Source organism: Podarcis tiliguerta (genome assembly GCF_965153285.1).
Source record: "Podarcis tiliguerta genome assembly, chromosome: 2".
Classification (NCBI taxonomy): Eukaryota; Metazoa; Chordata; class Lepidosauria; order Squamata; family Lacertidae; genus Podarcis; species Podarcis tiliguerta.
The window spans coordinates 84,620,543-84,645,137 of NC_139535.1; the positions used below are offsets into that span (position 1 = coordinate 84,620,543).

The 24,595-nt window shown below is 40.8% G+C and overlaps 1 protein-coding gene across 4 annotated transcripts in view; it reads right to left on the reverse strand.

Moving 5' to 3' along the window:
• The window catches only part of TBCD (tubulin folding cofactor D), a 128,325-nt gene that overhangs the window by 28,843 nt on the left and 74,887 nt on the right, over positions 1-24,595 (reverse strand). For all 4 annotated transcript variants that reach the window (XM_083428384.1, XM_083428386.1, XM_083428385.1 and 1 more), the window contains exons 18-28: positions 17,782-17,867; positions 13,038-13,118; positions 11,600-11,673; positions 10,868-10,985; positions 9,915-9,975; positions 8,974-8,996; positions 7,020-7,051; positions 6,101-6,163; positions 5,227-5,303; positions 3,925-4,006; positions 1,218-1,336 (exon numbers count right to left, since the gene is read on the reverse strand). In XM_083428384.1, the coding sequence (XP_083284510.1) occupies positions 1,218-1,336; positions 3,925-4,006; positions 5,227-5,303; positions 6,101-6,163; positions 7,020-7,051; positions 8,974-8,996; positions 9,915-9,975; positions 10,868-10,985; positions 11,600-11,673; positions 13,038-13,118; positions 17,782-17,867 (816 nt within the window). The remainder of the gene's footprint in view (positions 1-1,217; positions 1,337-3,924; positions 4,007-5,226; positions 5,304-6,100; positions 6,164-7,019; positions 7,052-8,973; positions 8,997-9,914; positions 9,976-10,867; positions 10,986-11,599; positions 11,674-13,037; positions 13,119-17,781; positions 17,868-24,595) is intronic.

Here is a 24,595-nt window from a genome sequence, read left to right on the forward strand (position 1 = left end):
TGACATGAACACACAACCAGTAATCTTGTGTTTGCTGCCAGGCATCTAGCTCCATCCTAAATTCACCCTCTGTTTGTGTGACAGGTACGGGATACAAAGACTGTCCAATGCAAGCCTCCTGATACTCCTTCACTAACATGCTCTGACAAGGAAGGATAGCCTTTCTATAAGGCAAAGGTGGAGAACTGGCCAGCCCTCCTCAGGCCATTTTGACAGCTGGGCAGGGCCACCCACCTGGCATCATATTCAAATGTATAGCCACAGCTACAAAGGAAGAATAGAGAGTCGCTCCCAATTCTTCCTTTGGAATGTGGTGCCACAGCTTCACCAGTACAACATCTGATGTCATATGACATCGTAGGTGGGTGTGGCTTCACCAAAATGGCCTATAGGCCAAATGGGAAGGACTGCTGGCCCTCATGGAGGTTCCCCATCACTATTGTAAAGATATAAAGCAAATTTGTCCCTTTCCACTTAACTCCTTCTCATAAGTGTGCATAACACTTGTTCTTTTCCCTGGCATAACTCTGAGGCTTGAATGTCTAACTATATAAAAAAAAATCTAAGCATTTTATTGTTAGCTTTCCTGCTTCCCTTGCCATGGAAGAAAACAGTGACACCCCCAGGAAGAGTTGCCCTATGTGGGCTACTGAAGAGTGTTGCGGGAGAGTAATACATTAGAAGAGGAAACTACCGTATTTTTCGCTCTATAAGACGCACCAGACCACAAGACGCACCTAGTTTTTGGAGGAGGAAAACAAGAAAAAAAAATATTCTGAATCTCAGAAGCCAGAACAGCAAGAGGGATTGCTGCACAGTGAAAGCAGCAATCCCTTTTGCTGTTCTGGCTTCTGGGATAGATGCGCAGCCCGCATTCGCTCCATAAGATGCACACACATTTCCCCTTACTTTTTAGGAGGGAAAAAGTGAGTCTTATAGAGCAAAAAATACGGTATTTGCCTGCTCCACAATATGGCAATAGTTACCCATTGCCCATTACTTGGTTGCCTTTTTTTGCTCTATTATGAATATGATGTCTATCTCTCATCCCTTCAAAGAATCATTTCCACAAGAAACTAAGATTAACACAGAAACCTTGACAGAGATTTGGTTATAAACCACCAAACATGGTCTGCAATACTGTATTGTTGTATGTACTTCATGATATTCCTTTAAGCACTTACAAAAAAATATTAAATCCCCACTCTCTAACTCACCTCCTGAAGCTTGCCTTTTAAAAGAAACCTAGGAAGGGCACCTAAGGCTGATGAAAGGCCACACCGAGTCATTTCCTCATGGCTCTGAAGGCCTGAAATGTATTGATTCACCAGTTCATCTAGATAAATACAAGTCATAGTATCATTAATTAGAAATTGGCATGGGGTGGGGAATAGGGAGATTGCGCCAAAGTCCTAGAATATTTGCATAAATTATTTCCAGAGAGAGAGAGAAAAGGTGATTTCAAATTGCTGCAGTCATTGTCTAGTCATTCAAATGATTTACTATGGAAATTTTTTACTGTTAGGAAAGCAGGACAGTGTACTCAACATGACTGTGCAGGCCTAATTTTCTTCAAAGTTTCATCCTTTCACAACTGAATTGAAGGATGTGTTCTAAGGCAACAACGAGCATAAATCTACTGAAAGTTCCAGCCTTGCATCTCTTGAGGAAGATGCTTCACTGGATTCCAGGAAGTGGGTTCAATACGCTGGAACCTGGTAACAAGGTGACATTTCTGAAGGAATTTCTCTGCAGCACAGCTGTTGGAGGTAGTGCTTGATTTTTAAAGTGAGAGATGCCCACATTCGTTCCTGCCTGGAACTGCAACTAACACTGTTATCTGGAAATTGTGTAGCTATGAAGGGGCTGGTTGTGATTAATCAAAGCCAAAGGAATTGATTAAACAACTGAAACAACTCAAATGCATTTCCTTTTTTTTATTATTGCTTTACACTGTCTGGGGTTGCCAAGCCCTGATACTGATTGTAGAACCAAGCCCAATGACCCTGGCTCAAATTAAGACCACGTTAAGATGGATTTTCTTAGCACATGCAGAGGCTTATTACTTCTGCTTCAATCAATTCATCAGTATGCTATACAGTGGTACCTCGGGTTAAGTACTAAATTCATTCCGGAGGTATGTTCTTAACCTGAATCTGTTCTTAACCTGAAGCACCACTTTAGCTAATGGGGCCTCCTGCTGCCGCTGCGCTGCTGGAGCACGATTTCTGTTCTCATCCTGAAGCAAAGTTCTTAACCTGAGGTACTATTTCTGGGTTAGTGGAGTCTGTAACCTAAAGTGTATGTAACCTGAAGCGTATGTAACCCGGGATACCACTGTATAAACTTTAAGATGCTCAGAGAAGTATAGAATGGGAAAATACACAAACACACACCTCAAAGAGGCAATGTCTGCGAACAGCTGAGAAACAGCACAGGTATTTTAGATATCTCTAAACTATTTGTGCAAATATAAAACACTGAGGCCTGAAGCAACACAGGCACCCTACTCTTGTCTATATGTCTTGTGAGAACACCCAAGATAATGAAATTTCATCAGTACTCATTTTAATTTCAAAGACACTTTGTTAGCAGCACAAGGAACCAAATTAAAAGGTTGCAGAAAACTCTGCATAGGCTGTTTCTTGATAAGTACCCAAAAGTGCCTATGGGACTATAAGATGGCACTAGTAAGAAAATGTAAATGCAATAACACAATGAAATACATGATCTCTAAACTGTTAATTTAACAGAAATAATGGCTACAAGCTAAAGCAAGTGTTGAAGACAAATACAACAAATTACAGAGGGAAGAAACTGCTGGAAACAGGGAGAATGAAATTATGTATAAAAATATCACTACATATAAAAAAGAAATATGATAAAAAAGAAATTATGTATAAAAATATCACTACATATAAAAAAGAAATCTGGGCATCTTCATTTCCATTATGAAGCTTGTACTTTGAAGATGTAAGCTAGATCTTCAAACCCAGAGCATCAAGCTCTGCAGGTAAATTATCATGCCCAACTGTGTACAAAAACTAACCATGTTTTGCTATGTTACTTATTAGGGTGGAGGCCCTGTAAATTCTTCCAAATTAGAGGATAGCTGTTGGGGTGTTGCTACCCACCAGCAATCTTACTCTAATTAATCCTATTTCCCTCCAATTGCATTCCTCTCCCTTTCAGGCTCTCTGCAGGGTAGGCTAAGAGAGAGGGGGGGGGGAGGGAGGGAGAGAGAAAGTGGTAGAAGGCTGTGCCTGGGTGCCATTTGCTGGATCATGCCTGCCGGCACCAGCATTATGCCTTTTTCTACTTTATGCATAAAAGGCTGTATTCAATGTAATGCTAATTAATGAATTCTGCTAGCACAAGGATTTCAGCTTGCACAATAAGGCCTTCTTCAAGCTTCCAGAGCAGATATGAGGAGGTTTCTGGATGTGTGCAGGGGGGAGAAGGGAGGAGTCCAATTGCATTAGCAGTATTATAGCACTTATGGAACACCCCAAATACCACCATAAAAGCTCTGATCTGCAAATTTTCTTCCCATGTTACAAAACTTTATTAACTCTAACTCCACTGTAGAGAAGTAAAATGGTAGTGAAGAGCTGATTCAGAAGTGCACACTTTCACTGCTTTAATTCAAGTGGCACTTTACTAGGCATACTACAAACAACATTGTCTCACACGTGTGCAAATCAGAATTCTTTCATTTCTCCAAAAGGGACAAGTAATGCTGCTGTCACCTCCAATTAAGTGTGCCTTAGAAGCCCACATAACTGGGCTGGTCCCGAGAAGTTGCTAACCACTGAGATGTTTATTTAAGGACTAGTTCTGCTCCTGTAGGAAGTTTTCTAGCTAACAAGATCATCACAGGCTATCCCTTAATAAAGGCAAGAGACAAACATTATGAATCAGTACCTTGCTGAGCTGGATTTGCTCCCTCCTCTTCAATGTAGTAGTATTCATTACACAGAGCAGCTAATGCAGCGACTGCCGATTCCTAAGACAAAGGCAAAACTCTGTAACCATCAAAAGATATTTCCTTTCAACTGTACTATTGTAGGAAAACCCAATGAATAATCCCTATCCCTATGAATAATTTTACTGTAGTTTGCTATGGGCCCATTCATAAAACAGCTGAAGATAAGCTTTGCATTCCAAGCAAGGAGATTTTCAGTTCATGACTTGTTACTGTTTAGGAGATAAAATAACACTCCAAAGTATCTTGGATCACGTTCTCCATTCAGGTCTGTCTGAAGGCACAGTAACTAATAGCTCATGACTTATAAAACTGTTTTAAAGCTCATCAGTATAATTTTATGGAGGCTAAATTAACAACCCTGAACCTAATTTTAGTAGACTTAAATTAAAGAGTTGAATGCTTGATGCTTACTCAACAATTTGTTCTAATTTAACTCAATTTAGCACAAGAATAGATGCATGATGTATATAGTGCCTTCCATACCTTTAAAAGCAAACACTAGTCAAACCAGCAGAGGTTATTTAGGCTTTAAGCTTCATTGTATACTCGCACAATGATCCCTCTCCAGAATAGCCTATGGGGAGAGATGGCATTCTGGGCAGGGCCCATTAGGTTTGGGTGTGGCTGTATTACAGCCAGCTTCCTAAATGACTGTAGCTTTTGCCATGAGCTATGGAGCCTCTCCTCACTCCCACAGATAGGCGGGAAAGAGTGGACCATCATTTTATTTATTTAAATGAGAAAAAACTATACAGTATCACGCAAAAGATTTTATCTTTCTGAACACGTCACTTATGATCAGGCAGTAAATTTACAACAACAACCACCCAGATGAATTCGACTAAAGAGTATCTCAATTTAAGAATGTGCTTGGTTTAATCTATTCCTATGGTTTGTTATGGAGTCTCTATAACAAGCCTATTCAGTTCCATATAGAGTTCAAAGAGCAGTGCAACTTGAGTTGAGTTGCTGTCCTAAATTTCATTTAAGTGGTATCTATTTCCTCATTATAAATATAAAATTGATTACTTCAGGATGAAAATGAGGTTCTGTCCTTTCACAGACACAATTAATTTACACCACATGGAAATACAGGCCCAAAGTGCTCTTGTGTTCTGTTATATACAGCACCTGGGTAATTTAAGAATACCTTGAGCGCAACTTTCATAATACGAAAATATTAATGTTTTCTTTTTTATCGAAACAAGCAACAACAATAGAGATACAGCAAACTGTACCTTTACTTGTTGCTTTGCATTGCTTGAAACAAGGTGGAGACTTTTGAAACTGTCATTTATCAGCGACTGCCATTCAGCTAGAGGGAAAGAAAGCATGTTTGATAATACACTAGTTACCTAAAATTAAACATACCAGTATTCATCACCTATTAAAAAACAGCAACTTTTAATATATTCAAAGGTTCCAGAGTGTGTTCATAAAAACTCCAGCTGATCTCTGCAAATTTAAGTGTGCATCCTTATGGATTTTTGTCCCCAAATTAAATGTTTTCAACTTTGTTTTCAATTTGCTTTTGAGATTAGTGCATCATCTATCACTGGGGTCCACAAAGGCCTTTTCCTGGCACCCAGGGTTCCCTTTCCCACTAAAACGAAGTTTGAGAGAAGCATTCTGTTATAGATGGAACATTTTGTTGAGTGGGGTAGAACTGCTGTCCCAAGTCTCCTGCAGATGACATTACCCTATACAATTTCCTCCATGTGCTGCATCATTTCACAGAATCACAGAACTGTAGAGTTGGAAGGGACCATGAGGTTCATCTAGTCCAACCCTGTGCAATTCAGGAATACTTTGCCCAAAGTGGGGCTCAATTTGGCCAATTCTTTTCTGAATTAAACTGAATATGACAAACACAGTCATAGCATCATGATGCCAATGACAGCAGGAGGCAACAAGCAAAAATACTGGGTCATGAAAGGCATGTTAGGACATTCACAGCCCTAAAGAACATCTTGTGACGATAAGAAATAAGCATATCTCTGTGAGCCATATTCTTGGCAAGTGAAATCAAAAGGACTGTGCAGTTGAATGCAATTATAATCTTCAACAGACAAAAAGACAGAATAAATTTAAGACATCAAAAACATCACCTACCTATTATGGGATCTCCTCTAAAAGGCATTTTTGAAAGTGATAACTTTTCAATTAAAGCGCAGACTGGAAGAAAACGAAGAGAATACAATTTCTGAAAACAGCAGAGAACAATCCTGTGTCAAATATGGTCCTCTGAGTTCAGTGATCGTGTACACATATATTATACAGACACAGGGTCAGAGCTCAAGCAAATTTAATAACAGGCATACTGGTATTGCTACACAGCAGATGTGTTGCATTGTGAATATGCATACTGATCAGCACAAAAAGTATTTTAACAGATATTCTAGCACAAGGTCTATACACTTTAGTGTAGCTAAAGTTACTCCCAACCTTACCAACTGAAGCAAACAGAAATGGCACAGGCAAATCCCAAATTAAGGCTCCCTAGGTTTCTGCATACAGTGCATCCAAGTATTCCTTGACTTAAAGTTAGTGTGGAACATTCTGCTTGTATAGAGCTTTTTTCAAATGGAGCCCCTATGTGCAGGCTACATGAGAACCCCTCTGAAAATCATTCTTTTTGGAGGGAGACGTCTGCATTCCTTGATATCAACAAGCAAGAAAACAAGTTTTATGGCGGCTGCTAAAATGCCACTAAGGAGCACTACCAATATGGAACCTGTTTGTGTTTTATCTGCACTGCATTTTTTAAAAAATTGGGGGAGGTATTTTTAGGGTAGAGTGAGCGGACAAGGTATGGCTTAAGGGAGAAGTTTGACCTTGGGTACAAATTGAAGGATTGGCAGCGTGCCTGGTGAACCAGTGTAGTAGCTGAAAAAATGAGGTTCAAGATGCAAGATTCATTTCCAAAGTACATTTACTTATAGTCAAAAAAACCAGAGAAATGCGTAATACCACAGAATGCTATATAATAAACATTTGGATTAAAGATGTGTGCGTGTGTCATGTGACGTACCAGCTGGCCTCATTAGTTCTCCACCTAAACCCCTGAAAAAGGAAAAAGGAAAATGTATTGGCTGAAAATCTCAAATCACTATCTTTACAAAGAATACAAAGGAAAGGAAAGGTAAAATTATCTTTTTTGTCTTGTTAAGATTCAAAATCAAAAATAAATTAACTCTTCATCACTTCATCTTGCTTCATGTAAAACCTTTTATATGATGTGGCAGTGCAGAGGAAGAGGCAAAAGAGAGCAAGCTATCTTAGATAACTCATCTGTCTCAAGACTTTGAAGTTAATCTCATAAATCCCACACGTGCTTTGTTTTGTGAAGTAATTCTTTGGTTTATCTAATACCCAAAATAAATTTATTTCATTGTATGGCCTTGTGCTCTTAACATTTTCATGGAGAGAGTATAGTGCTTCTTAATCCACTGCCTCTACACAATGCATTACACATGATCTATACTGATCATCACTCGGTAATGTGACTTCATTGCTGTTGCTGAAATCATTCATTTACGCAACAAACAGAAATCAAATAACTCTCTTCCGAGAAAGTGTTTCATATCACTCCCGAAAGAGATAAAGAAAACCATGGAAAAAAATGTTTTGTATGTTCTTCAACAGATGGCTGACGACACTTTCTCAAAATCCAAGAAACCACGTCTCAGCTGAGCACCTTCAGGGCACCTCAGCTTGATTGCTCTTCAGAAAACAAGTTCAGCTTGTTTAGCAGAGTGCTTGCCTATTAAAAGCTAAGTGGCTTGCTATTACAAAATGATCCAAAGCAGAATATTTTATATACCATTTAAAAGGTATTTTGATATCCTGAAACTATGTTAATATGCTCACAAGTGAATAACTCAATTATGCAAAGTACTACGTTGAAGAGAAACATGATGCTTGTTTGAAGTCTAATTGATAAGAAAGGCACTATTAAGAATCTAATGAAACCGATAAATGCAAGCTTGCATTTTGTGAGAAAAAGTCAAATTATACCCTAGCCTCACCCTGACATTAAAAGAATTTACAGAAAGTATAACAGCCAGTGTGATGCCTCTATAAATATGAACATATTATGAACTAAGGCAGATTAACCAATGTGCCAAATGAAGAAAGCTGTCTCAAAGAATGGTTCGTATTTAATATAGTCATTTTGCTTACAGAAATTCTGGTTCAGTCTTACATTTCAAAAACATGGAAGTAAACATGTACTACACAGAAAGGCAATTCAAAAGGTGCAGCTAAACAGACATCTGGTATATACTTTCCTCTCCCTTTCCAAACTCGGAATTGTTCTTAATAAAACAGCTGTGACATATATAATGGACCTGTATATAAGGGGCAGAAATTCTAAAAGCTTGAAAGTGTATCAGTTGTTTCCTGTCTCTACATCCTTTCCCAACAGACTCTCCAATTTTGAAGCATAAAGTCTGCCTCTAGGCTCTGTATTTTCACTTCGCTTCACCGATGTTCCAAATTTTAAATGTTACAAAGTGAAGCATCAAGAGAAGGAGGCTTTAAATTATCACAGGAAACTCTTGGCTACTTCATGGATCAATGCCATGGTGTTTACTGTACAAGACAGAGTAAGGAAGGTGTTGGTTATAATTTTTTACCTTGCCTAGGGTGGCAAAATACCTTGAGCTGGTCATGGTGGCAGCCTATGCAGGCTGCTATAAGACAGGGTCACACTTTCCACTGGGCTGTAATTATGTATGGGCATCATAAAAGCATTTCTAAGACAGGCTGCTCCAGTCATGCTCTCTATTCCAAGCAGCAAGTTCTGCTGTGGCCACATGCCAGCCAAGCTATGCTCACAAGTGAATAACTAGGAAACACAGCACACCCATGCACAGAGTCAGTATGAAAGCAGGCACCCAAGCTTTTTTGTGGACTGCGTATTTTATGAGGCTTTTTCTTTATTCTTACAATTGAAACAATCTACTTGGCATTAATTCTCTTACCGATACAACTGACGACGGCAAAGCTGCAAGAGAAAACTGGTATTAGATACGGAATAAAGAAGTTCTATTTAGTTCAGTGAATCTCAAATTGCAAGTTATAGCCCACAGCTAGTTCCTGATGCGTTCCTGAGTGGACCACACAACAATGGGACTCTGGATCCCATAAGGTTATGTAAATTTACCAATAGGTCCCACTTCAAAATGGCTGAGAAACACCAATTTAGTCAAAACTCCACCCCACAGAAATATGTTAACTGTACACAGTATTTTTTATAAGAGTACAAGGATTAAGTTTTTGTGACATAATTCTGTATTGTTTCACCCATATTTGATCATACATATAGATTTTATCACTGATGGCTAACAAAATAGTATCTATTTTCCTAATAATAATATTAGATATACTGGTACCGCCCAGGAAGCTCCAGTAATAGATCCCACGTACATACAATATTCTAAGTGTGGGGTAATTCTCTGTATGTTTATGTTGAAGAAGAAAATCCACTTCATTTCAAATCTCATACAAACTTTTGTACAGTATGTTATGGAAAAAAATTAAATATATCTCCAGTCTGCATTACAGGTGAGCCACTTCTTCTGTGAGCCAAGGAAATCCATTGGTGCAGGCAGCAGATTGAGAGGAGCAATAGAACGTGCCACCTGCCAGTTTTTGCAGGGCTGGCTGCAGATAGTCTACCTCCCCACCACCACGCAGCTGTGCAGCTGCCATTGATCTGTCGTATCAGCCACAGCTATCGGGCCATGGTCCACTTTGGGAAACTCCCTCAAACATTTTGTGAACTGCATGAAGGTGGGCATGACATCTAACAATGCACACACACCAAATAATTCTTACATTATAGATTTTAACAAAAAAGAAACTTTCCTATTTAAAGAGAGCAAAAACATTTTTATTTTCACAAGACAGAATTTGTACCAACCTCCACATGAATCTGTTTAAGTCCTTCCAAGGCTTTTTCATCCAAATATGATGTAATGGATCTGCAAAGTTAAAAGCCACCACAGAAAGCATCAGAGGAATACTATATGAGCTTCTTTCTGTCACATGTGAGGGAGTCCTAGAAACCTATCTGCCAGTGGCAAGATATTAATTGGAAAGTATAGGTGCTTATTCTTCTCTCTGAAAACCAAGGTGTCAGTCAAACTTCTAAAGCCGTCAGTGTTCCTGACAGATGTCACACAACCGTCCAAACCAACATTAAGCATTTCTTCTCATATTACCTGTGAGATCATCATGTATTGACTAGTAAGTTTATCTTAAGGTTACCAGATTTTTTTCAATTAATCTGGGGACACTTTTCAACTTCAATGGATTTTGTATGGGGACTGATTTGTAAATCCGGGGACTGTCCCCGGGAAACGAGGACATCTGGTAACCTTAGTTTATCTAGTATTACCTGTTTCACAACCAAAGCTCTTGAATATATTTATAGCCATTAAAATATTAACAATTCTAGCTTTTAACTCCCTTTCTAGGTGAATTTATGTTTTCTTAGATCTCTTAGCTAATTCACTGAAAGAAGTTCCAGCTAATTCACATTATCTTTCCGAGGCACATTAACGCACCCTGGTAAATGCCACCCACAGCGAAGAAAACCACTGATGTAGATAAGAAGAGTATGGTGTTATTTTTTCTTCTTTAATTTCCTACTACCCTCGTTTTCTTTCTGATCATAGTAGTCTCTAATATGCAGAACTTAAATGCCAATATGAACTCTACCATAATGCACTGGGGGAAATGGTAGTCAACAAGTATTCATCTTTGTATCCATGCCTTATTTATTTATTGACCCAATTTATAGACTGTGTTTCACTACAATCTCAAAAAAATGTATAAAAACAATGTAGTAAAGTAATGATTTTGTCTTTTTACCTCTTATTTTCTTCTGCTAGTTTACTCAAGGCGTGAGTGATCTCAGCACAGGCCAGAATTGCTCCGTGGCGAGTATGAAGATCTGTGCCAATTGCCAATGGCAGCAGTTTTGGTAAAACTGCAAGAGATTAAACATGAATAACTTACAAATTTAAAAGGGCAAACAGACAAGAAATTGTCCCCTTCCAGTCTGAAGACTAGATGCTGGATCCCTAATAAAATGACAAAAAGGGAGTAATAGCTGTCGCTTACTATCCATGTTTGATAATGCTATATTGAATTCATTTTACATACATTGAGAAGTTTGCAAAAGTATGTAAATGACTAGCATTTGAAGTTCCCTGGTTTAATTTCCCAAAGAAGTTAACACATTTCTTCATATGCTAAATACAAAATCTTTTCACAAGCTAAGCACATGTATTCTACTCTAATGCCACAAAAAGCCTGCAGTATGTTAACATTACTCTTAAGACAATGAGTTCCTTCTTCCTGCTTGGCAGGGGGTTGGACTTGATGGCCCTTGTGGTCTCTTCCAACTCTATGATTCTATGATTCTATGAGTTCTGTATATACATTTAATCCATTATAAGAAAAATTTCTCTCTCTGTTAGAGATACTTAATTATCTTGGTTGCTAGAAATATTCAGTTTGCTTCTCTATTAGGCACATAGGATTAAGGGCTTTTGCAGTAATGTTCTAGGTGCTTTAGATCATAAGCTTGTTTTCACTCACCTTCGTTTGCCATATATTCTGGAGCCTGTGGTGTGATGTTATGCAGAGCTTTGGTTGAAAGATCCCGAATAACACTGAAAGATTGAGAGATAGGGAGAGAATGGGGTGAGGGATGGGAAGCATGCAGCAGATGTGCTTAGAAGGCTGGCATATAAACTCAAAACACCTAGTTCACAAGTAATGACATTTCCAGTGCTGCTGCTTCAAGCTAAAGACAGGAAGTTAAAACTGAAGCTGCTTTCAGGAACATAATCAATAAAAGTTCCTAGGAGGCAGCAAAGTTTCTGCCTCAAGATAATGGACAGTGCTAACCCCACTGGGCACCCAGGAGGCCAGAATGGGAGATAGTATGGCTTCCTACAACATGAATGAGCCTTGGGCCCGCATGCTCCCTATCCCGCTCCTATTTCACTTGCCAAAGGAAGAGGCAGAACCTTCTGCTCCTGATTTTAAAGGAATCACACTTCCCTGTGATATCTGAATTTAGGGAACTGTGATTTGCTTAAATCGGTGGTTTTCAACCATTGTGCCACAGCACCCTGGGGTGCCTTGAATGATGATCAGGGGTGCCAGAGGCAACACTGGCCTCTGTCCTTCTTTCTTTCCCTCTCTCCTCTGATGCCTTCTTGTGTGTCTGCCTCCCAAAGGCTTGCACAGCTGTTTGTTGCAGCAGCCCTACTGCTGCCCCTGCTGCCTCTCAAGATAAGGTGCTGGCCTCATGTCCACCTCTAGCCAGTCTCCGTCTGGGGTCATTCTCTGCCCAGGACCCTGTAGGGTGGCATGAGAAGGCACCTCTCTTTGGGGAGGGGGAGCAGCTCAGACACCAGGGGTGGCAGCAGCAGCTGCCTGAAGGACTCCCAAGGAGAGGGGAGGAGGCTGAGGGAACACTCCACAAGGGAGGGTGTTTGAAAAAGGATGAGAGGCTGCCAGCTCTGCAGGCAAGGGGTGACATAATTGGGATCCTGAGCCCCACACGGGTGCCGCAGAAAGAAGGTAGTTGGTGAAGCAAGCCATGGACTCCAAAAGGTTGAAAACCTCTGGCTTAAATGATAGAGAACAATTTAGGTTCACAAACTGTGGCTCCTCATGTGAGCAGGAGAGGAGGAGGAGGAAAGGAAGATGTGTAAGCTCAAGGCTCACAATTGCTTGTTGACAGGGCAGGTAAAAATGGTTCCTCGCTGCATCTGAACCACAGGCTTATTTCATTTCTTAGGGTCAAAACAACACATTCAAGTACTTGTACTTATTCCAGTTTTAATAATTAATTTTCACTAGCACACCTGATTTTCATCAGATATAGCTGAAAGTCAACAAATGTTAGCAAATTGAACAAATTGAAAACAATAAAAGCAGTCTCACTACGAATCTAATTTAGAAATCAGCTATACTTTTCTGATCAAAATACCAAATCCCCACATATTAACATAATTAAACTTACAGATCCCAGTGGTTGATCTTCATGCTAACCAGGTGATCAATCATTGACTGTGTATACTCAGGAAACCCAGCAATATATACACTGAAAGGACACAAAAACACAAAAATTTCAAACAGAAATTTGCTCCAAAAGTTATTTCAAAGTCAATTTCAAAAGGAACCTAATAACCTCAAACTGTCCAAGGCTTACAAGTTAAGGAAGGAATTTAATAGACATATATGTGGAGTCAAGCTTGACACATAAAGCTTTTCATTTATGTTTGCCATCTCATCCCAAACATATACTAATATTCTGCTTTTAACCAACACAGCATTATGAAAGCCAATGCTGAAATTAAATGAGACCTTATTTAAGTCATGTAAACTTTATATTAAAAAGGCATGTAAGCAAAGGGGCTGGCTAAAATGAAGTGTGAATACATTTTTGTAGAGAAAGTATTAGCATCATGCCTATTGCTGGGGGGGGGGGAGATGTTTAATCAGGGAGGGAAATTAGTCATTTCTCTGGCTTATCTGAAGCACATAACAGAGAACCTGGTATTTTTTGTTATTTTATTTCTACTGCTTAGTAAAATAAGGCTATTTCATTAGTCATAGTCAACATTATTAAGAACTGACCATCAAAAAAAGAAAGTGAAAGAAAATAGAACCTTCTGCTCTCCTCCAAGAATGTATTTGAAATGCTAACCAACTTAGATTTTTGAAAAGTTTAAATTAGCAAGATAAATCTCTATGGATTGAAATGAATCATTCCATTAATTAAACAGCACTATATGGAAAGAGTAAACTAAAAATCATGGATATTTTAAGGCCTGAAGGTTTGAAGGACTCCCAGTCTAACATTTTGTGCTAAGGCAGAACAACTTATCCTAGTATCCCTGAAACATACTGTAAATAAGCTTGTATCAACCAAATTATCATGGCAGGGCTGCTTGTGTAGGGTTGCCATTTTCAAAAAGTAAAATTCCTGACACCCACAAGGTTGTTGAGCTTTTTTGGGGAACAAACCCAAATTGGGGAAACCCCTCCCCCCCAAAATTAGTGATTTTAAGCTTTTGAAGCTGTTTCTGCTGCTTTTTCCATTACGTTGCCATACATCTGGGTTTTTCCTGACATTTTGCCAACTAGGCAAAATTCCCCCGACGCCATTTTTTCACCTGAAAACCAGGACATGTCATACATGACGTATTGCAAGCCTATACTTGTACAACAAGAATCTGTGTAGTTAAACATACACAGTTCATAGATGCAAGAGAAGGGATAGCATACCTTACAGTAGGCCAAACCCTCTAAAATTACTGGTTGTTTATGAGTCATGGAAAAAAATAATTTACAATCAAGGCCCTGATCAGTTTTCTCCATGGAATGGGACATTTGTACTTTAGTTCAAACCTAGTCAATCCTCCAATTATGACCTGTTCATTCGGTAACTCGAAAGTACATAAGAAAAATGGGAAAGAACTGCCTTCCGGACCCATCACATTTCCTTGTTTTTGTTTTGCTATAGAAAAGAGTTGGGAAATTGGCTGCGTGTAGGAGGACGGTGTGTACCAAAAAAAGCAAAGACTAAAGGGAGGGTGGAGTGCCATGGAACAGTGTGGGCTGAACAGCTTAAGGATGAAAGGGACAATAAAAAAGGTAATTTAGAAACTGAGTAAGTAACAAAAACAAAGTATGCTCACACTGCAGATACCTAAACAAGCTACTTTCTTCTGGGCCTGCAAATTGTCAGCCTCCCTTCAGTTCACCATTACTTGACTTGTATTCAATAAGCACATTAATTCATATGGTTCTGCTGGCCTTAAGAATATTCTTCAAAACTGATGTACAGGAAACATTTGGTTTAGAACAGATACCCATACTAAACATAGTGGGTTGGTAGAATTCTGGACTATAGTACTTCAGACAGTAAGTGGGGGTCGTATTTTTTAATGCTCCCCCATGTTGCTTTTTCAAAATCCCTGCATGTAATGAACAAGCACAGCCAGAAGGGGGCTACATTAATAGTCTCTCTCTCCCTCTCCCCCCCCCTCTGTGTGTGTGTGTCTGTGTCTGTGTGTGTACACACTATACCAGGGGTAGGCAACCTAAGACCCGGGGGCCGGATGCAGCCCAATCGCCTTCTCAATCCGGCCCGTAGACGTTCCGGGAATCAGCATGTTTTTACATGAGTAGAATGTGTCCTTTTATTTAAAATGCATCTCTGGGTTATTTGTGGAGCCTGCCTGGTGTTTTTACATGAGTAGAATGTGTGCTTTTATTTAAAATGCATCTCAGGGTTATTTGTGGGGCATAGGAATTCGGTCATTATTTTTTTCAAAATATAGTCCGGCCCCCCACATGGTCTGAGGGACAGTGGACCGGCCCACAGCTGAAAAAGGTTGCTGACCCCTGCACTATACCTTTAAAGCACATTCGAAGCATATTGTTCCCCTCAAAGAATTCTGGAATGTGCTTTAAAGGTATAGTGTGCTCACAGCCTCTGCTCCCTATATGCAGGGAGGTGTTTGTTTCTTCGTTTGTTGTTAATTGAGGGAACAGTCAAATGCTAGCAATGGTAGCGGCCCAACCTCACCACATGAAGTTACCAAGGAGCTCAGCCTTGCTATCATTTTAAGTATCACTGTCAGCACCTTCACTCTAGGAAACTCCCATTTCCCCAAGGAAAACATACGAAGCATAGGCTGAGACACCCAGAACAAGAGTATCAGCACGCATATGGACAGGCGTCATCCAGGAGACAATGTTTACTTGGACTTTCAAAAAGCTTTTTAGCAAAGCCCCTCAACAAAGATTCCTGAGCAAATGTAGTAGTGATAGAGAGAGCGGGAAGTCCTCTTACTGATCGGTAACTGGTTAAAGCACACTCGTTATAACCTGACTATTCTTGGAAGGGGTTCCTCCAAGGATCTGTCTTGCAATTGGCACTTTTTCACTTGGTTCATATTTAGGGGTGAGCATCAAGATGGTGGCGGACGCGGGTGGCGCTGTGGGTAAAAGCCTCAGCGCCTAGGGCTTGCTGATTGAAAGGTCGGCGGTTCGAATCCCCGCAGCGGGGTGCGTTCCCGTTGCTCGGTCCCAGCGCCTGCCAACCTAGCAGTTTGAAAGCACCTCCGGGTGCAAGTAGATAAATAGGGACCGCTTACTAGCGGGAAGGTAAACGGCGTTCCGTGTGCTGCGCTTGCTCACCAGATGTGGCTTTGTCACGCTGGCCACGTGACCCGGAAGTGTCTCCGGACAGCGCTGGCCCCCGGCCTATAGAGTGAGATGGGCGCACAACCCTAGAGTCTGTCAAGACTGGCCCATACGGGCAGGGGTACCTTTACCTTTACCTTATCAAGATGGTGAGATTTGCTGGTGGCATAAAGTTATTCAGGGTGGTAAAAACAAACAAAAAAAAAGGTTAGTGAAGAGTTCCAAAAGGACCTGTCTAAAAAAATCCCAGCTTCACATATACAAAGATGGTGTCTGAAGTGGCAGTGACTGGGCAGGAAAGAGATCTTGGGGTTGTGATGGTCACTGTAGGAACAGATGCTAGACTAGATGGGCCTTTAGCCTGATGTAGCAGGGTTCTCCTTATATATTTACATTCTTAAGAAGAAATCAACACCATACACAGGCTATTCTCCTTGATCACGTTCACTAGGAGTACCTTCTGCCAGTTTTGCAGAGGCATGAAAACTCCAGAAATGTCAAACGTCTTCCTTTCTGCCTAGATCCCAACACAGTCAAGCCATCCAAGGCATTCCCATCAAACCGAAAATCTGAGACCCCTGATGAAAATAAGCTCCATGCCAGAAGCACTAGGGAACTATCTGCTAAACACATCCCAGTATAGGTACTTAGCTAACAACACTTATGAACATACATCAAAGGAAGGAATCGCCAACCAAATTATGCAAACAGGACCCTATTTTCACCCCAGGTATTTATATTCACCACCATGACAAGGAAGCTTAGCACCAGCACTCAAGGTAACATTACCCCTCTTTGTTTCTGGAAACCCTCCCTCAGGTAATTGAGCCATAAAAGACATCTATATAGAACACAGTGTTCAGCTTGAGGATGCATAAGGTTGTCCCATCTACATTAAAGCTCCCTCTTATTTAGCATTGCCCACCATATTATCCTTTGCCCCCAGGTTTTCCTTCCACACCATCATGTTACTTTTGTACTCAGTTCTTAATTAGGGTTTCAAGGTAACACACACCTAGGCAGTGCTTGCGATTCCACTTGAAGCCTCCACCCAAAGAGGCTAGTACAGTAACCTGAAAGGGCTCTGCTTGGCCCCTGGCCCCAATGTAGATTTACTGAGATACCTTAAGCAACATTTGTGTCCTGCTGCCAAGGACAACCTCACAATCCAGGGCATCCCGCTGAAGAAGAAAAATTATCCCCCCCCACACACACTCAGTTTGGTGTAAGTAAATGCCCTATTTCTTGTAAAAGAAAAGGAAACACCATGTGGCACCCTTAACAGTGCCTCTCCTATTAAACATAAAAATCAGAGGGATATATATGGACTTCTACTTAAAATTATTTTACAAATAGTGAAGAACACAAGCACTTCCAATTTCACTCAGTCTTCTCACATAGAACATTGCAGAAACATATTGTTCACAATGTTCTCCAATTTCCCGTGCAACCATAAGTAGAACAAGAAAGACTTTTTTAAAATCCAAAATTATCTGCGTGTCACCCATAAATTTAAGGCAGGGGAGGTGCTTACATTTAGAGACTCTTACCTTATATTGAGGAAACAATTTGCTCTGCTTCCAACTGCAAAATAATCAGCTGCAGTCAAAATGTCAATCCCATGTGGGAAAGTACCCTATCAAAGTTAGAAGAGAAAATCACATATAATCACAGTAGTAATACTAGAGAACGTTTCACTTAGGTAGACACAAGAATAATTCCCAAAGAATTTGTCCCATATTAGCATCACAAAAAACAACGGAATCCAAACCAGGAAATGTACAGATAAAATGGTGTGGCTACGCAGACAGGATTTGGTTGAGCTTTCAGTACCTCCCACTGAGATCTAGAACAAAGGCTGGGATCCAAAAGGCCAAACAAATTATTATTAATTATTATTATTATTGTTACTACTACTACTACCCCTCCCATCTGGCTGGGTTTCCCCAGTCACTCTGGGCAGCTTACAGCATATATTAAAGATTGTAACACATCAGACATTAAAACTCTCCCGATACAGGGCTGCCTTCACTAGGAATTTTCTTAACCCCCTTCCCATTTCAGCCCCCCATCAGCATCCAAAGTGTTAGGAGAGCGGCTCACCCCTGTGATACCAACTATCCCAAGCATAATGTCACCATCTGTTCATGTGACTCTGGGGCCTTTTGCTGTTAGGGAAAAATGCCTCTCCTTCTGGTGAGGCAGCTGGAGTTGAGTCCAAGAGTGAGCCATCTCCATTGACTTCGCCACCATCTCCAAAGATGCAGAGGCAACAGCACCTGCTCAAACAAACACTATAGCCTCAAACTCTATGAAGGAGAACAAATTTGCTTGCCCAGGCTCAGGATGGCAAATAGCTGTGTCTGCTTCACTCTTCAGGAGAGCACAAGGAGTGTGTCATGTATTGGATCAATGTCTTAACTTCAGCTTAGCCATGGACTGTAGATCTCTACCATGCCGCATCCATTGGTAATCTGCAGAGACCCCTGTTGGCACCCTACATCAACCTTCATTGATAAAACATTTAAAACTTCCATGGGTGAGCTGGGGAGAGGCAAAACCTTCCACGTGGTTGGCTGGCAGGCATTATCAGTCAGCCATGGGGAGTGATGAGACTTTCCTACCTTCAGAATTTTAACTGGCCAATTATAGGCCAGACTGTGAGGTGGCCTGCCTTCACTCAGGTCTGCCTCCAAAACTTAAAAGATGGATGTGCTGCCTTCCAGCAATGTAGTCGGCATCAGACATCCCATTCTCCTAACCTGTATATATTTGGCCCCGTCTGAAGAGAAGCATGGTGTATACACATATGACTTTGCAATGGACTGAATTGGTAGTCGTAGTCAAGGCCAGGGAGGAATTTCCCTGTAGACTAATTGTCATAACTTGTTGGCAGAAAAAAGCACTGGGTTGGATCCTTAGTCTAATTGGGGTGTGGGTGTGGAAAGGAGCCTTATCCCCTCTCTCCTCTGAGTGAAAGTATCAGGGTACCCTGGCAAACTGTTCCCAAGGGGAAGGATTCTGTCCATATGCCCAGTATGGATTCTGTCCATATGCTAACAGGCCACAGATCACCCCAACTGGTATTCTGAAGGGGTCACTCTTATTTGGTGTGCGTCAACTGGGGATGCTTAACCCAGGATTGATCCTGAAGTAGTTATCAGACAGCAACAGGGTTAACTGATCCTGGATACACATCCAATGCTTAACCAAAACTCTCTTACACTTGTAATCCATTTGGATGTGGCCATTTCAATCACAAAAGGTGCTCATGTCATTTATTGCTTCCTATGCCTCTACCATGGTGACTCCAGGCTTACTGCACCCTCAGAGGCATAAATTTCTCACTCCCTCACTCAGCAGCTTTCCAACCTTTACTGCTGCAATTTCCCCTACCTCCTTGAACATTGTAACATCATTATACAGTCATACTTCGGGTTACAGCTGCTTCAGGTTGTGTTTTTTCAGGTTGCGGACCGCCGAAACCCGGAAGTACCAGAACGGGTTACTTCCAGGTTTTGGCGGTCATGCATGCGCAGGAGCACCGAACTGAAACCCGCGCATGTGCAGACATGGGTTGCAAATGCTGTGGGTTGCAAACGTGCATCCCACACGGATCACGTTCGCCACCCGAGCGTCCACTGTATAGCTTCCGGGGACCTATCACTTTTATTTTACTCTTGTTTCTATTGCTCCTTCCCAAGTCCGAGGGCAATCTACTAAGCCAGATCAACATTTTAAAGTTACATACATCACACTCTCATGTCTTTCAGTTAAAGTGTCAGTATTTGGGACACATCTATCAGACCAGCAGCAGCTCATCCTCCAACAAAACACAGCTAGAGCCACAGAGGGGAGAGACTGTCTTAGAACTAGACTTTAATTCCTTCCAGTCATTCATTTTCTATGAGGGCTTATATCCAGAGTACAGAAAAATGGGTTCTCAGGATTTATAGTTCAGTATTCAATCCGCCCAGAAAAACCCATGTCTACTGAGAAGGTCCAATGAACTGGGAATGAGACTTAATGTCACATGGGTATAGAACTACAGCCCAAGTCTCTAGCACACCTTTTTTGTTGCTTGAAAATTCACTTGAGTCATTCCTAATTATTGATATATAGGTCACAGAGTTATTATTAGTTGACCTTGTTTTGCTTCAGTATCATAATGAAAATTTCCCTACAAGAGGAGACAACACATCAACTAAAGACAAAGTAAACTAGAACTAGAAACTAGTCACCAAAATGCAACAAAAGTGAAACCATAGTTGATAAGGATGGATCAATTTTAGACTTTTTCATAATTATTTTTGTAAATAACTTTGCTTACATGCTTTCACCAGAGAGCTATAAAAGTGTAAAATGGTCTAAAATGTAACTGTTTCAACCATATAATTGAAGTGCTTGCAGTAGAGAGTAAGACTTCCCATGCTGGGATGCCAGAAACACAAAAATATATGTCCACAGTAAGTCTTGCTCATAAAAAAAGAAATGTGAATACAGAAAATTTGCATAATATAGGTTTTATTGCTTTCCCAACACTCTGTCATGGTTTGCTAAAAGAAGGCATAGGTTCTTCTTGCCACCAGATTTAGAATTTAGAGAGAGCTTACAATCTAAAACAAACTATTCAAGTTGTTAGAAATGTGGTAGAAAGACCAGCTTTTAAAAATAACTTCTCTAAAGGAAAGCACAATGAAGTAGAGCTGAGGCATAAAAAGGAGACATATGAAACTCATGAAAAAAGGGTTTCCAATTTCTGCAATCTGTCAGGAGAAAAAAGAATGGGACAAAAATGTCATCTTTAAAGTGGCAGTAACATACAGTGGTACCTCGGGTTAAGTACTTAATTCGTTCTGGAGGTCGAAACTGTTCTTAACCTGAAGCGCCACTTTAGCTAATGGGGCCTCCCGCTGCCACCACACCGCCGGAGCACAATTTCTGTTCTCATCCTGAAGCAAAGTTCTTAACCCGAGGTACTATTTCTGGGTTAGCGGAGTCTGTAACCTGAAGCGTATGTAACCCAAGGTACCACTGTACTCAAAATGAGGTCATCCACAACACTATGTGCAACATGATCCACTCCCTCCTTGTCAAGGAAGAGGAGGAGGTGTTCAGCATAGCACTGATGATTGCCCCATTTAAGTAGCTGTTGCAGTCACTTTAAATAGGTAACTCACAACAGTATGAGCAAGGCAAAATTCCCTGATTGCTTGGCAAGTACCTCCCTAAGTGCCAGGAAGAGACTGCAATTTCACAGCAAAAAGTATAGTTGATTGATTGATTGATTGATGAGCTGTCCTTTTGGAGAAAACGTCATGCTACCTGAAACGTGATCTTTCATTGTGGAACGCCCACTCCAGAAAAAATTATCTCAGCCCTGCAAGCAACTGTAATCAAGAAAACAGAAGGACTACCCACAAATCTAACACTGTTTCTGCTTGCAAAACTCAGCAACAACATTATGTCTTCTGATGGAAAATAAGTCCTAAATCTCCCTTGTAGTCACGGGGAAAGTTGTCTGGCTGAATCACATTACAAAACTGATTAGGAAAAAATGGATCACACATACCTATCATAATTAGCAGCCATTTTCTTAGGCTGCAAGGTGTAATTTGGTACTCCACCCTGGGGGAAAAGGTGGTTCACTAGTATAGACTTCCTTCTTGCTGTCAATTTTTGTGACACAGTAGCAAATCTTCTCTTACAGCAAGAAAAGCAACCCAACACACAGGTCCTCTGGACTGATTTTATGGCATGTGAAATGAGCTGCTCCTTATAAACACAAGCCTCGAGGCAAATCTTTCACCACTCCCAAACAGATCCCAAGTTTCCTTCCGTTTGATTTAGAATAATTGATCTCCCCACTTTCTCAAGGCAACTAACAACAGTCAAAATACAAATAACTAACAAACAATTAAGTGATCAAATAACAACCCAAGCCCAGAAACAGTATGGCAAGTAATTAAAAATCAGGATCAGTTTAAACTACGAAAAAATATAAAAAGCCCACCAGCACAAAAATTATTCATCTGGCAAACTCTCTGCAGGAGAGTGTTCCAACACTGGGATGTGGCTATAGGAATGACATCTTATACATGCTGATTAATCTAACACACACTCATATTGGGATGCGGCAAAGGGCCTCTCCATCAGAAAGCCACATTCCCCCAAGCATCCAGGCTTCAATTCTCGGCCAACTTACACTTTCAAAGGCAGCCCCACAAAAAGCACATTAAAGTACTAACTAAGGCATTGTGACTAGGCGTGACTCTTCCCCAGAAATGGGAGCAGTTGGTATATCTGCCTAAACTGGGCAAAGCTCCCTCCTTGACTGCAACCATTGTTCTTGAGAATCCAACAGAAAAACCAGACCCAGAAAACCCCCCCAAAGAAACCCCAAAAAGGAAAGAGATATCCATCAAGAACAAGCAAAATATCAACATCAGGAGAAGCTGCACACTGACATACACAAAGCATCTCCATCTTATCTGGATTAAATTTTTATTCATCCAGCTGATTACTCCTTAGCAGTAAGTAGTAAAACCATCTCTCTCTCCTGCCATGTTCTGCTCTCCCTATCCATGTAAGCCCATCTCTCTCTTTTGGTGTGATACCCATCTCTCTTTCTCTCTCATTTATCTTCTCCCGCCTCTCACACCCCAATTTCATTACTCCGTCTCTTTCTCTCTCTTCATCTTCGCTCCCAAATGATTCCTGTATTGCAACTGGAATTGCTGCTTTGTCTCAAATCCTCTTCCACTAGTTTTTAATCCAAGTTCTACCCACAATAAATCAATGCTCACTTCTGTGTCCTAGAAACACTGACAACTGCCTGCATGCTGCTCTTCTGAATCACAGGAGACAGTACCTCTGATTTTGAACTGCAATACAAACACTGTGTACAGAATGCCTCCCCTTATCAAACAAAGGACAGAGGCCTAATGGCTTTTGCAAAAAGTAGTAGTAAAGGAAGGCCAGCCATTTTGGCAAGACATCGCTCTCATCCCTTTACTTCCAGGCACTCATCGCAAGAGGCTTCACTATCATAGCTACAATACATGGCATCTGCACAGTCAAGTATGCAATAGTTATTCTGTAACACGTCCACAAAAGAGAAGCATCTCAGAAGAGAGAGGGAAGCTTTTCTCAATGGATGTAAAGCACATCCTGAAAAAGGAAAAAAATGAACTATGGATAATCAAGTGTTTTTTGTTGTTTTTTTGAGGCAGCATCACTTCGTTTGTAATCACCATTTCCATAGTTAAATTACAGTATTTGCATTGGGACATGGGACATGTGCCACCAATAAATTTCAGCAAGACCAGCTAAGGTAAAGCTGCAAGTTTGAGACCCAAGAAAACTGGCAACTTGAAACAGGATGAAGTCAGAGCAGGGTGTTTACTCAATCCAGTTCTAAACGGTGAGTACTTTTGTCATTACTATAATCTCTGGAGTGACAACACAGAGAGCAATTTGAACATTCTGCACCTTTGTCACAGTTCTTTTTGGGACACACCGAAGTCAATATCAGAAGTGAGAGCCAGCAGGTCAGATAAAAAAAGTAGTCATTCCTCTGCAAGCCATGTTTGACAGATGGCAAGATCCAAGACCATAGGAAAGCAGAGGGATTTGCATTCAGTGCTAAATATAAACCCTACTGCAAAAGAAGAATTTGAAAAGCACTAAGGAGCCATGGCTTTACCTTTCCTGCACCTGACATCAAATGACGTCCGATAGTTTCTGGTAGGTCATGCCCACCTGACACCAAATGATGTCAGGTGAGCATGACCTCCCACATTAGCCAAACGGGCCTAATTTCGCCAGCCTGGTCTATATCAAAACTCCCGTTTGAAAAGCTGCATTCTCTTTCCAGTTATTAGCTATGTTTTGTAGAGATGAGGTATTATTCGTTAATAATAATTTATAATTAGAGATTACAGGAAAATGTAAACTCCTATATAAACGCTAAGTATCAGCATTTGAGTAAAATGAGATGTGAGGTACAAGATTCTACCAGCAGCGCTATCAGCGTAAACTGTTGCATTGGCCACCTCATGAGAAGACTCCCTGGAAAAGACCCTGATGTTGGGAAAGATGGAGGGCACAAGGAGAAGGGGACGACAGAGGACGAGATGGTTGGACAGTGTTCTCAAAGCTACCAGCATGAGTTTGACCAAACTGCGGGAGGCAGTGGAAGACAGGAGTGCCTGGCATGCTCTGGTCCATGGGGTCACGAAGAGTTGGACACGACTAAATGACTAAACAACAACAACAATTGGAGCGGACTACACACATTCAAGTGTCACGAAGAGTTGGACACGACTAAATGACTAAACAACAACAACAATTGGAGCGGACTAC